At 38.1% G+C, this 14,961-nt stretch overlaps 1 protein-coding gene across 2 annotated transcripts; it reads left to right on the forward strand.

The window, feature by feature from the left end:
- Positions 1-12: 12 nt before the first annotated feature.
- Positions 13-14,396, forward strand: LOC103457033 (beta-1,4-galactosyltransferase 1-like). Of its 2 annotated transcripts, XM_081601883.1 has the most exons (3): positions 13-537; positions 5,523-5,820; positions 13,703-14,396. In XM_081601883.1, exons 2-3 carry the CDS (start codon positions 5,596-5,598, stop codon positions 14,363-14,365), a joined length of 888 nt encoding a protein of 295 aa, XP_081458009.1. In that variant the 5' UTR covers positions 13-537; positions 5,523-5,595; the 3' UTR covers positions 14,366-14,396. The 2 variants fall into 2 exon arrangements, with proteins under 2 accessions (XP_081458009.1, XP_081458008.1); XM_081601882.1 differs by lacking the exon at positions 13-537 and having other exon boundaries at positions 3,158-5,820.
- Positions 14,397-14,961: the final 565 nt, after the last annotated feature.

A 14,961-nucleotide genomic window follows, 5' to 3' on the forward strand; every position in this document is an offset into this window, starting at 1 on the left:
TAGAAAAGCGACAACAGGCTGCCGGACCGGCTCCTCTTCTCCTTACTGGACGCAGAACGAGACGAGCCGGAAACACGCAGAACATTCCCAGGATTTATTGGGATGTTAAAAACAAATATGACTCCACTGTGTTTACAACACTGCTTCAATTAATTATATTTACATTTAATCGGATTAATGGCGACAAAACTGGAGTATTCAGGCTCTAAAAAGGCCAGCTGCTGAAACAACAGCTGCAGGAAGGCTGCCTGCTAGTCTGAAGGAGCTGAATGAAAAATTCACCGACATGTTTCACGATGACACTCTATAAAATATAATGTTTATTGGTTTTCTCAGTTGATGACTGTGTGGTGTCTCTTGTATTTTTGTGTTTTTAGGATGTAAAACACTTTGAACTGCCTTGTTGCTGAAATGTGCGACACTAATAAACGTGACTGACTGACTGAGTGAAGGAGGGCCTGGAAAACTGCAGCTTGGAAAACTGCAGCTTGGAGGAAGATCCGCGGGCGCCTCCTGGTGGTCATCCGGGTACTGCAGGTAAACAACCGTTTATTTACCGTGACGTCATCTCAAAGTGCGACGCTACAGCTAGCTTACCGAAGGATTGTGTTTAAAAATAATAATGGATAAGTGGGTTAGAACCGGGTCACTTAAAGTCTTAAGATACCGGTGGAAAGAAAACATCTCCAGGATTACAATGACAGGAGGAAGCTAAGTTATACCTGCTAACAGAATTGATGTCGTTCATGAACGATTCGATTCTTTTGATCGGCTCTAGGCCGTGAACGGTAGGACTCAAGTTTCAGTTAATAAAAACTTTTCTTTGTTTTTTACTGCTTTGCTCGCTTATGATGCTCTGCTCACAGCTCAACAGCTATTGTTATTTAATTAAAAATTATTAAATTAATTAGATACAATAGATAAATAAATAAGTGCTTTTTGGTGAAGGTGAATTTTTGTTTCTGCCAAAGCTACTCAAGTCCATTTTTTTTATTGTGGTTCTAAATTACAAATAGGCCTGAATCTTTTTAATGCTCACAGTAATAAAGAATAACTTTTTTTATTATTTTCATGTATTTGACATAATTAAAGCTTAGAAATAGCATTTTACACAACATGTAAATAGTTTATAACAATAAGTGAGTTAAGTTGTTTTTATTTCAGGTTGTATGTATTGTGCTGTTGTGGGGAACTGAAATCAGTGTCAAGTTGGTCTGTCAGTATTTATTAAAGGGTTAAATGGTCTTCGGCCTGAAAGAGTTTGAGAAACATGGCTTCTGATTTATCACCAGTTGTTGTTTTGGAAAAAGTCACTGGAGTCTGAAAAACTGATAACTGTAAGAAAACATGACCATCTTCACATCCCCGCCGCCTCACGCTGCGCCTCTGGGCTGGAAGTGTTCGGTTTGCCAGCCTGGTTCACTTTTCAGAGCTCAGTTTCACTTTCATGTCTGAACTCTGACATGAAATTCATTGTTTGTGCAACAATCCTGGCCAACAAACTGAATCTAACATGTGAATTAGCTCAACATAAATAAACAGATTTAAAGTTAAAGCTCTGTAATCCTCTGTGGACTAACAAACAGAATAAATCAGGTGTTAAACCTTTTAATGTGTCGGTTCTGATTTGTTTCCGTCTCACTGACTCAGAAAGACGTTTATAGGATTTCTGTTGGTAACGGTGAGAGGAATATTAGAAATAGAATATAAATATTCCTTTTAAATGCACTAATATGGATCTGGGTGATAAAGTTGAATATGACAAAAGTTTGGTTGGTTTACTTACGGTTAACAATCACAATATATTCCTTTGTTCTGTGTAACTGTCACCATTTTTAGTTGATTATCTTACTATCAGTTTTGTTTGTATCAGTTTTATTAAACTGGAAAAAAAACTTTTTGTTTAAAAAGTTTCAAACTGAAAACTTTTCAACTTAAGAAGAATTTATACTTGCATTGGAAAAGAGTTGGCAATTATTCAGATGTTTGTTCTTTACAACAGTGATTATTATTATTAGGGGCATGCCATAGCAATGCATAAGGAGAGCAGTGACTGACTTGCGAACTGCTCTCCTTATGCATTGCATGGCAGGCACCTAATGTTCTACACCTAATAGAATGTCTCTATATTATTTATTTTTCTTCCATCACCGTTAATGCGGCTCGTACCGCTGCATGCCGACCCACAAAAGTGGTATCAAAATCGTGTGGCTCAATGCCGAGAAGGGAGCTATTATTTTTATTGGGGATCGGAGTTACGTCGGCGACGTAAAAAGCGAAAAACGAGTGAAATTTCCAACTGTCAAAACGCAGAGTGTAACTGACACCAACTGCCACTTTTTTAGAGTGAGAAACCGGGTGACATTTTGACCCCAAAATAATTTTGAAATCACTCTCATGGCCACAAAACTTGTGCTATTGGTATGAAAGTTGGTCAGGAAATAGCACAGCATGTCTGCTCCGGTAAAATGTTTTCGATATTTCTCTAGGGCTTACGGTTTTCTGTCCAGGTGCTTCAGAGCAAAGTGATGGGACATGACCAACTGACGCTCCCCCTCCGTGTTTAATATAGGTTTTTGAAAAATTACTGAGCTCACCACACACCATATTTCTCTCATTAGTGCAATTCCTGTGAATGACCTACAGATATGAATCACGGGACTATTGGAGACGACAAGTAGCCCTCTCATACGCTTCAAACGGTTTTTGGATCGGCCTTACGGATCCAGAACGGGAAGAGGTCGTTCGGACTGCTTTTTTCATTAAAAGTGACTGGGTGTTCTCAAAGTTACATGAAGTGTCTCTCACACACACAGCAGTTGGCAGAGGCTTGATCGCTATGGCAACTGCTGGTTTGGCCTACAAGGTCACTGTAGTTCTAAACATGGTGGAACACATTAATACAGAGGGCAGAGCAGAAGGTCAGAACTACAACATGGCGGATCATTCAGTTATTACAGAGGAGGGCTGAGCTGGAATGTAGAGCTACTTGCTGTTTTGGGCATTATATTGGTGGATTAACCAAACCACTGTTACACATTGGATTAGTGTGTCTATTTAAAATGAAGCCTACTGAAACTTTCAAAATAAAAGCCTGCATATTCCTCTCATGTCAGTGCACCGCCATAGGCGGTGCAATAATATGTAGCTTTTTTTTTTAACCTTTTTTTTCTCAGTATATTAGCACAAAGAGTAGCACTTCACTGCCCCCTAGTGCATTGCCTTGCGCAGTAAAATTAAAACAACATGGTCCTGTTGCTCCACATGCTACTGCCAAATCAATGGATTATGTTCAAATGTAAGTACAGCTTATTCAACATGCTTCTGCCTCTCCGTAGGATATTGACTACATTGCAGCTTTCTTTAGCATTAATGCTAATTTTTAGCATCATAACGCTGGGTCAAAGCCGACGGGCACACTTTGGCATGCCCCTTTAAAATTTCTGCAGGAATTTTCTAGTTATTATTATTGTTATTAATCTGTAGATTTTAAAGTCTTGCTATGAGAGCCGACATTTAGAAATATATTTAATAAATTGAGATGAGGTGGTTGGGTTAGATAAATTTCACTTCTTATTTTACATTTTCTCATTATTCAAAGAGAAACATTTTAAAGAATTTGGTCATAAAGTTGGACTTTGTGTTAAACTGCAGCGTTTTACTGCCAACTCAGTAAAACGCTGAGTAGGCAGCGTTGGCTTAATACGCCAACTCAGCGGCCAACTCAGCGTTTACAGATCTGTGTTTGTACCGAGGTCTTTCATTTTCATCTCTGTTCCGTTTGATTTTCATTCATTAGTGTTTATGATCTGTTTGCTGAAACTGTCTAGGATTTGAATAAAACCTTCTGGTTCTGGTTCTGCTGAAACTTCTGGACTCTTCAAACTGAGAAAACTGCAGTCAGACTCACATCTTTAACGCTGAACGTCTCCTTAGTTCCCCTTTCTTGACTTCCCTTTTCTCTAAGTGTTCATTTGTTTTATATGTGCAACATTTCACCTTGACAATCATCTTAGTTGTCTAAAATTAACATCTTAGTCTTCACAGAAATGATGCGGCTGAGAGGAAACGTGTGAAAAACAAAGGAGCAGAATATGTGCTTCTAGGTTACATTTCTCTTTTCTCATGCATTTTGTTGCTAGACCTGCAACAATAAACAATAAATCAATTAATCGCACAATGAATTAAAATTAGAGCAATAATTTCAATTTGCATGATTTATCGTTTGTCTTCATGTTTTGGTCTCTTTTTTCTGAAGGACAGTTTTGTTTACAGATTCTTCATGATTCATTTTATTTGTTGCTTCTGTTGTTTTGTTTATTTAGGATATTTAAAATGTCTTCCAGTTTTAAATGTTTATTAAAATATAATGTTTATTATCTTTGAGACTGAGTTCTTGCATTATTATGCTGTTATTACCACAACAATATTATTGTCTTTGTTTATCTCAGTAACTTCTTAAACTGAAATGAAATGTTTTCTGATCCAATTCTGCAAGGTGCAAATAATGTGCATATTTCTTAAATGTCAATCTATTATCATGTCTATTGTGACAAAAGTATAAAAAAAAATACATCATTTGTCTTTTTTAGACAAACTATGTCTAAAAATAGAAGTTTTATTGATTCATTAAAATCAACCTGATAATTCCTGTTTTGTTGTTTTTCCATCAAAACAAATTAAAAACACACCAGCAAGTCAAACCTCTGACTGAAAGAGAAACAAGATGAGACTCTGGAGTGGTCTAGTCAAAGTTTCCTATGTGCATGTTGTTCAAACAGGAAAACCCCAATGTGGCTGAGTAAGAACAGTTCTGCAGAGCAGAATCCCACCACAGCCGTGTCAGTCAGACGGCCAGTAGAACCAGTACTGAGTTTCTGTTAGACCATCTCTTTTCCACACAGTCTGAATATTTTTTATAAAGAAGAGAAGTCACATTCTTTAGAAAAGGACCAAAATGTAAGCAGTTTCTGCTGTTTAAATGACATATGGATTTATTTTTCAAACATTTTGGGGATTTATTGCTAAGCAATGTTCATTAAAGACAAACGCTTTGTCTCGTAAATGAATAAATGTTTTAAGAAGATTTATTTGTCTGTAAAAAAGGTGAGCTAATTGTGAATTTGCCACATTGTTAAATTTCGGCCTGCAGGCGACACTTTGCTAAAATAAATGTTCTGAATAATTATTCAGAACATTTCTAACATCTTGTCCCTGAATGGGTTCGGGAGGAGCTGCTGCCTCTGCAGCTGCTCCGGGCGAGAGGCGGGGTCACCTGCACAGGTCGCAGGTATTATCATTTGAATAAAATACATCTGATTTTGTCTACAGATAAATCATAATGCAGGTGCAGTTCCGCTGCACAGACATGAAGTCATACCTCTCACTTGGCATGTGAGCCAAACAAGGAAGCGAGAACAGAGAACTGGAAACATCAGAGACATGAAGGAGAAGATCAGCAGCGTTCTGGCGCTTTCTGCGTTATTCACTCTGACGTGTTTCTCCGTGTTTTTACTCCACAGCAAAGACACTTCTTTGGTTTTTCCTTCGGTGCCGCAGCAGGTGGTGAAAAGCAACAGGAGTGTTTTTGGAGCGATGATGGATCGTGTTTGGGTAACAAAGACCCCAGACGTCTCCCTGAAAACAGCAGCGACCTCTAAACCTCTGGATCCGTGTCCCGACACGCCTCCGTCTCTGGTGGGTCCACTTCTGGTCGAGTTTGAAACCAAACGAAGTCTGGAGTTGGTCAGGAATCAGGTGGGGTCTCTGCTGCAGCAGGGAGGACGGTACAAACCCCTGACCTGCACCGCAAGGCACAAGGTAGGCAGCGGCTTCAGACCGGAAACCTTCCCTTTTAATATATATATATATATATATATATATATATATATATATATATATATATATATATATATATTTTATTTTATTTTATTTATTTTTTTTTTGTGATGTAAAAAATGACAGCAAGACACATACTCTATACTTTCACAACTTTTTCCACCTTTAATTTGACCTATAACCTGTACAATGCAATTGAAAAACAAACTGAAACCTTTAAAGCAGAGAAATACAAAGTTAAAAACTTACAATAACCTGGTTGCATAATGTGCACGGCCTTAAAGTAATACTTTGTTGCAGCAGTCAGTCTTTTTTGCAGGAGCCTATCAGTGGCACATCTTGATGTGGCAATATTTCCCCATTCTTCTTTACAAAACCGCTCCAAAGTCAGTCATAATGACTCCACATCAGAATCTCAAAGCTCGATTCTGAATTACTTCTAATTTACTGTTTTCACAGCCTGCCTATAAACTACACATCCACAATCCAACACTGATCTGATCAAGGCAACATAAATCTTAAATTAATTTTATTTGTGCCCCAATCTGATCCTGTTAAACACCTCAATATGTTTATAACTTTTTTACATTTCCTTTAATATACCTTATATGATCACCACATAATAAAGGACTGATAATTATTCCCTGTGGATTATTGGATCTTGTTATTCCCATCTGTACCTGTTTAACTCTATTAAACACAAAAATATTTAATCCAACCATAAACCTGTAATCCTGTAATCCCCATTTTATATAATGTTATAAGTTTTCTTTCTCAATATCAAAGTTATTGCTACCAATAACTTGATCTTTTCTAATATCTGATTCCAAACACACAACTGGATCCGTTTTCTTCCTTTTCTGAATCCACATGAAGACTAAAGTCCTTTAATCTCTATATAATATGTAATCCTGTCAGTGATCATTCTGTCCATAATCTTTCCTAAACATGAAATAAGTGCAGTTTCTCTATAACTTGGAGGGTTTTTGGATCTTTTCCAGGTTTAATAATTGGCACAATATTTGCTTCCTTCCATTTAGAAGATAATCTTCCTTCATCCCAGATCTTGTTGTATAAACCTAAACGTTTTTCTTCAGCTTTATTCCCTAAGTGTTTTAATATAATACAGTACATCTGGTTTTTCCTGGTGCTGTTAATCTTGATCTAAATTTTGCTTTCTTCATTTCTTGCATGGTAAAAGAAACATCCATGACATCAGCTGGAGTTGTTTCACCTTCTAAAATAAAACCATTTGGCCTTCTCGTCTGCTCTCTTTCCCCTGTTGTCAGAGTGGACACCTATTAACACAGATTAAATAACACAGGAAAGACAAGAGAACGTTAGATTCTGAATACTCATTTGTGCTTTCAGTTACAATCTCCTACGGCTCTGAAAGCTCATTTTCCTTTTATTGTCTTTAGGATCCCTGATCACAGAGCTGTAACTCTGAAGGGAGGGAAAACACTTCATCACACAGTTACAGCGCCAAGATTATCACTAACTAACAACACAATCTAACCTAGATTATCTAGTTCCTGACCCAGGGTCAAACAGGTCAAGTTGTACGTCGTCATGGTGATGGTTTCACAGCTAACAGGTCAAAGCAGGACGTTCTGTGAAGAGCTGCTGTCACTGCAGCTCTGAGAAAGGAAATCAGAGAGATGAACAGTACAGGAACATTTCTTAACCAATAAGAGTACATAAAGCAAGAACATTATGAAGGTATAACAACATTTGATAATAATATAATTTACCTAACATTCCCCCCTGTTTATCAAATATTTGTCTCACATCCCTCCTAAACAGCCTCTTCAAACGATTTTCAGCTGGAGTTCATTTTTAAGAACGCAAATATTTTTACACTCGAGGGTTGAACTCAGTCCAGAAACAAGTCAGGGGATCCTCAGCAGAGGATTCTGTGTCAGCTTCAGCATCTTTGACCAATAAAGGATACATCTGTGGCATCCGGTCCTTCATGGGCGAAATTGCTGTGGTGATGATACGGTTAAACAAAGAACACAGGCAAGGAATACAACAGCATCCACACAAGGTTAGAATGGCAGCAAAGATGCCACTGATACTAGAGCAGAGGACACCAGGGTTCAGTACCTTCCAAAAACATCCAACCAGGCATCCCACATGGAGGTGTTCGTTCCAGAGGCTTCCTTCATTTTGCCATTAAGGGTACGGAGCCCCATAATGGCCTTCGTCAGGCTCCCATCGGCTGCTGCATTGTTTGGCAGGTATATACAACATCTTTCTCCAAACATAACACACACACCCTTTTTCTCAGCTAGCGACATGTCAAGAGCTTTACGGTTTTGGAAAGCCATCAGTGAAGTAGCGACCAGCTGCTCATGAACTGCCTCGAACTCAGCCTGTGTCCAGTTGCCCAGTTTTTGCACGTCGTAATGAATGAAACTGATCCTGTCTACGTTTTTGTTTACAGTACACCACCAACAAATTGTAGATTCAAAACCTGATCGGTCAATTTATATTTGTGAGGGACTCGGATGGCATGGATGTATGCAGACGCATTATGTTCCCATGAAAGCTCTCGTGTCTGCAAATGGTAGGACAGAACATGTGTTAGATCGGTGGCTGACATAAACAGATACAGGAAATAGTAAAACTAGAGCACAGAAACCCGTAATCCTTCAGGGTAACTTATCAAAAACTTAGTCATCATCGCTCCGCCACCAGACGTCTGCATCACAGATGGGATTAAAGTCATTTGTCACAGAGAGAATGGTAGCACAGAAAGATGTACTAATCTCTCCCACTCCCTGTTATGTTGATACATGTGAAATTCCCTGGAGCTTTTTTTTTTTTTAGAAAAGAAAGGTTTCTTTTCATCAGCTGCTGCAAGAGGAAATGTTGAATCATAAATCCTACAGGTGCTATTAGGATTAGTTTTAGTCATCACATTGCTTTGTAATGGTTGCTGTTGTTACACGTAGTAAAGGTCTTGGTTCCATTCATGCTACACAATCTGGCTTGGCTAATTCAGCAGCCTGCTCTACCATTAATAACCAGTTATTATTTTGTCCAGGATGAAAACGTTTTTATTGGCCATTTCAGTAATGTGTAAGTTCGTTCGGCTCCTAAGGATTCTCCAGGGTTGTGGACAATCTTCACCAGTTTTGAGACGGTCAAACTATTTGGTTTGGCCTCCTTTGTACGCTGACCTTTCCCTGGAGGTCACTGAGCATCCCGAACTTTCCTTTCTACCCCTGAGCTGAAATGACCTTTTTGCAGTGTGCTAAATGCGCCCAGGTTGACCTTTCTGCTATTTTACAGCTGTGGGAGTCAGCAGCACCTGGTGCGGCCCGTTGCACTTAGGAGAATACGCCGCGATGAGAGTACAGACGAGAATAGTTAGTTTTTGTTTTTCTAACTTGGCTCTCATAAAATCAGCTAAATTAGCTTCCTCGTCTATTTCCCATTGATTTTTAAACTGTGGCAATCTATACGGCCTTCCGAATAATGTTTCAAAAGCTGTGAGCCCTGATGTACTTGTAATGTTAATGTATAATTTTACTAAGTCTAAACATTGCGTCCAGGGCCAACCAGTTTCTCCAAAGCACTTTTTTAGTCTGTTTTTTATTGTAGCGTTCATCCTCTCCACTAACCCAGCACTCTGAGGGTGATGGGCACAGTGATTCTTCAAATCTATGTGGAACATGATTCTGAATTTCTTTATAACTTGATTTACAAAATGAGTTCCATTATCGCTATATATTTTTTCAGGAATTCCATATCTAGGAACGATATCTTTGCAAAGCGTTTTTGCTACCGTTAGAGCATCAGGGTTTTTTGTTGGAAAAAGTTCAATCCATTGCGGCCAGATTTTTAATCTAAATGTAACACAGTTATTTGTCCTTCAGCTGCCCTTTTTTTTGCTATTTTGTCATCAAAAGCATTCCCTAGTTCAATTTTTCTTGAAGAACCATCCACAAAAAGTGTTTCACCTTTATCTAATGACCCGCCTCACCTGCTGGAATCCTTCTAGTATGTTGACATCCGGCTCGAAGGACCAAATTATGTCAGAGTGGACACCTATTAACACAGATTAAATAACACAGGAAAGACAAGAGAACGTTAGATTCTGAATACTCACGAGGAGAACAGACAGATTTGTGCTTTCAGTTACAATCTCCTACGACTCTGAAAGCTCATTTTCCTTTTATTGTCTTTAGGATCCCTGATCACAGAGCTGTAACTCTGAAGGGAGGGAAAAACACTTCATCACACAGTTACAGCGCCAAGATTATCACTAACTAACAACACAATCTAACCTAGATTATCTAGTTCCTGACCCAGGGTCAAACAGGTCAAGTTGTACGTCGTCATGGTGATGGTTTCACAGCTAACAGCTCAAAGCAGGACGTTCTGTGAAGAGCTGCTGTCACTGCAGCTCTGAGAAAGGAAATCAGAGAGATGAACAGTACAGGAACATTTCTTAACCAATAAGAGTACATAAAGCAAGAACATTATGAAGGTATAACAACATTTTATAATAATATAATGTACCTAACACTGTCATTTACAAAATGGCAGAAAAACAACAACTAAAAAAACAAAAACATACACCGAACAACACAGAAATAACAAAACACCAGCCTAAAAACAGACTGCATGGCTCCGGGTGGCTTCAAATGGCCCAGAGGGGAACAGAGGAGATAAAATCACAATCATTAGTTCTTGTTTCTTTCCTTCAATTATTATCTTTATTAACCTGTATTTCTTTATAAACTTCTAAGTCAACATTTGCATATGGAAGCAACCTGGATAAGGCACCGCAGCACAGAATCTCTTTCCCTGTATACCATTAGTTTATCACATTTATCTGATGCCCATGCAAAACAACCTACTTTAGCTTTTCCCTTCTCCCAACAAGGTCTCAATATTCCTACTGCTTGAATTGTCGTCCTCCTTATGAGGAGGAGTCATAAGGACGACTCCTGGTGATCTTAAGCTTGTCTCTGCAAACTCACCCAATAATTCAACATAATTTGCTTTCGTCTTAAATGTAAAGGAATCTCCTCCATTTCCACCTGCACTGCCAGAGATGGACGTGATGTCTTCAAAGCTCCACATCAGAATCTCAAAGCTCGATTCTGAATTACGTCTAATTTACAGCCTGCCTATAAACTACACATCCACAATCCAACACTGATCTGATCAAAGCAACGTAAATCATAAATTAATTTTATTTGTGCCCCAATCTGATCCTGTTAAACACCTCAATATGTTTATAACTTTTTTACATTTCCTTTAATATACCTTATATGATCACCACATAATAAAGGACTGATAATTATTCCCTGTGGATTATTGGATCTTGTTATTCCCATCTGTACCTGTTTAACTCTATTAAACACAAAAATATTTAATCCAACCATAAACCTGTAATCCTGTAATCTCCATTTTATATAATTTTATAAGCAACCCATCCTTCCATGTCATTTTCTTTCTCAATATCAAAGTTATTGCTACCAATAACTTGATCTTTTCTAATATCTGATTCCAAACACACAACTGGATCCGTTTTACTTCTTCCTTTTCTGAATCCACATGAAGACAAAAGTCCTTTACTCTCTATATAATATGTAATCCTGTCAGTGATCATTCTGTCCATAATCTTTCCTAAACATGAAATAAGTGCAGTTTCTCTATAACTTGGAGGGTTTTTGGATCCTTTTCAGGTTTAATAATTGGCACAATATTTGCTTCCTTCCATTTAGAAGATAATCTTCCTTCATCCCAGATCTTGTTATAAATGTTTTTCTTCAGCTCTATTCCCTAAGTGTTTTAACATAATACAGTACATCTGGTTTTTCCTGGTGCTGTTTGCTTTCTTCATTTCTTGCATGGTAAAAGAAACAACCATGACATCAGCTGGAGTTGTTTCACCTTCTAAAATAAAACCATTTGGCCTTCTCGTCTGCTCTCTTTCCCCTGTTCTGATAAATTATCTGAACTGTGGATCTTTGCTAATGTTCTTGCCATGACTTCCTTTGTTCCTGCTGTTTCTTTTTCATGTTTTAGAATCGGGTTTGTTCTGTTTCCCCTCGTTTTCCTAATCATTCTCCATACATCAGCTGTTGTTCTGCCCATTGAGTCAAAAATCTCTCCATTTTGTTTTCTTTGCCTTTTTAATAACTTTCTTTGCTTCTGCTTATCTTTTTATTTACAGTTACATTTTTAAATTATGTTCTTTTCAATAAAGCTCAATTTCTTTTCCTTATTACTTGTCACTTTATACTTTCCTTCTTCCTTCATCCTACATGCTCTGTCTTTTTATTCTATATTATCATTAAGTTTCCATTTCTGAACTTTTGCATTCGTGATGTCCCCCAACTTGAATCATCTTCAGAATCATGGATAGTTTAACTGGACTGATCATTTGCAGAGCCCTTGACTCTAATAATCACTTTAAACTCCCTCATTTCTCCTCCATTTCTTCTTCACTCATCCCAGATTTTCACCCCTCTTCCCTTCTTCCCAACACCTGCCGTCTCTGAAGAATTTCCTCTTTTTGGACTCATCCTTTCATTACTCGATGTTTCACAGCTCCTGTCACTCTGGCCCAGCTGCGTCTACCCGCTTTAGAATAATCTTCATCTTCTTCCTCTCTTTCAGTTCTCAGTTTCAACTTTTTAACCATCAATATAAATCTGCTTCCTTTTTCCTCATTCCAATCTCAGGACAAGCCAACTAGACTAGACAAGCCAACTTGTCTAGACAAGCCAACAAGGTATTTTCCTAGAACCTACATAAAAGAACCACAGACAACGTATATGAATTCTATAAGCTTTTGCAAAAGAGAAAACTCTGTTAACTGCTCCTCTGAGCCGTTCACAGAGCGTTCTGAAAATCTTTGGGTACAGCTTGTCTTTTATTATCAAACTTCAAAGAGGGAGGATAGGCAAGATAGACAGCAGAGGAAAAACAGCAAAGGTCGTAAAACAATTTAACATCTGACCTACGATCTGAGCCCGGTTCAAATCTCAGTCAAACTGTTTCACATGAAGATGAACAGGCAGTTGTGACCCCCAGGTTAGTTCATACACACACTAAAGAAGAGAACACTTTAAACTGACTAACATTAGACTGAATATGAACTAAAGTAACAACAAAATGATAATACCAAAAAATCTCTTATCACTGAACCTTTTCAGAGGCACTTTAATTAGTGACAGGTGTGTGCTGACTCCGATTTAATAGGAGTTTGAATGTAATTGGTTAAATCTCCTCCTCCCGTTTTAAAGGTGTGCATACTTATGCAACCACATTATCTCAGTTGTTTATTTGTATACCAAGTATGTTAAATGCTAGCATGATTGATGCTAAACTAATCATCAGTGTACTTATTTTAGAACAACAAATTTTGTGCTTCGTGTATTTTAATAGTAATTTATAGAAAATGACCATTTGAAGTGTACTATTATGCTTTTTTGGAACAACTAAAGATATACTTGGTATGTTTGAAGTATACGGCTTTTTATGTCATAAATGTGCTATATTTATATTTAAGGTTTACTAAACTATACTATTTGGAAATACTACCAAAAGTACACTTTCAGAAAAGTATTGTTTATATATATTTGTAATATATTTTTGAAATGTACATTTAAAATATATTTTTACAAATACATTCAAAGTGTATTTTTAAAAGGATTATCCAAAGTGCTATTTTAGTAATATATTAAATTCAGACATTTGATCTGTTGGAGTAAGGATGCATCTAAAAGCTGCAGGACGGTATGGAGGACCCGACCTGACCGGACCTCCAGCGTTGAGCACATTTAGTGTCTCTCTGGTTCTGCTGATTCAAACTTTACCTGCATCCCTCCGTTAGGTGGCTGTCATCGTCCCGTTCAGAAACCGCTCTGAACACCTGAACCACTGGCTCTACTACCTCCATCCGGTCCTGATGCGTCAGCAGCTGGACTACGGTGTGTACGTCATCAACCAGGACGGAGACGGACCGTTCAACCGGGCCAAGCTGATGAACATCGGATTCAATGAATCGCTGAAGGAATACGATTACGACTGTTTCGCCTTTTCGGATGTAGACCTGGTGCCAATAGACGACAGGAACCTCTACAGATGTTCTGACCATCCCAGACATTTGTCAGTGGCTATAGATAAATTTAACTACATATTATCCTCAAAAACAGCCTTTGGTGGCGTCTCCCTGCTGACCCAGGAGCAGTTCCTGAAGGTCAACGGTTTCTCAAACACGTTCTGGGGCTGGGGCGGCGAGGACGACGACCTGTACAACAGGATCCTCCACAGAGGAATGTCCATAACTCGGCCGGACGCTAAGATTGCAAAGTACAAGATGATTAAACATGGAAGAGACTTGCACAATGAGGTGAATCCAGAAAACGCTGTGAAAACACAAAAAACAGCAGAGAATATCGACACTGATGGACTAAATTCACTCAACTTTACTGTCAAAGAGATTATGAAGGATGTACTGTACACTTTAATCTCTGTGGATGTTCAGTCGCCATGACGATGATTTAAACACTGGATCTTACTTGGAATGGTGGCCGTTATGGCTTAATTCTGACAGGCGTTTTCTTAAACCATGCATGGGTTTATTATCTTGGAAAATAACAATCATGATATGAAAGTGTAAGTAAAATGTATGAACTTTGGTTACCAGAAAGCACAGATACTTTTTACCCAAATGATTTTCACAGTCAACAAGAAATCGTTTGGCTTGCTTGTTTTTTGTGGTCAGTTTGTTTGACTGGTAAAGATGTGGTAGGAAACCACGTCTGTTGCTTAGGCAACAGACGTGTTGCTTAGGCAACAGACGTGGTTTCTGAATTTTTGTAGTTTGAAGCCATTTTACTATAAAAGGTAAAGAATTAAAGTAAAGTTGAACAATGGTGTGTGAGAATAAGGAGATAATTTAAATGCACAAATAATATCTTGATATTCTGCCGTGTTTTGCTGTTGTGTGTTTTTATCTCAACATCCTACAACTTGTGGATAAACAACCTTTTTGAAAAAAATGGCAGGTTTCAATTTTTTTTCAGTTTCAAAATTTAGCAGTTTCAAATCTTTTGTTTAGCTTCAATTGTTTTTCTTTTGAGCAAACTT

This window comes from Poecilia reticulata, chromosome 20 (assembly GCF_904066995.2).
Source record: "Poecilia reticulata chromosome 20, P_reticulata-male-v2, whole genome shotgun sequence".
Classification (NCBI taxonomy): domain Eukaryota; kingdom Metazoa; phylum Chordata; class Actinopteri; order Cyprinodontiformes; family Poeciliidae; genus Poecilia; species Poecilia reticulata.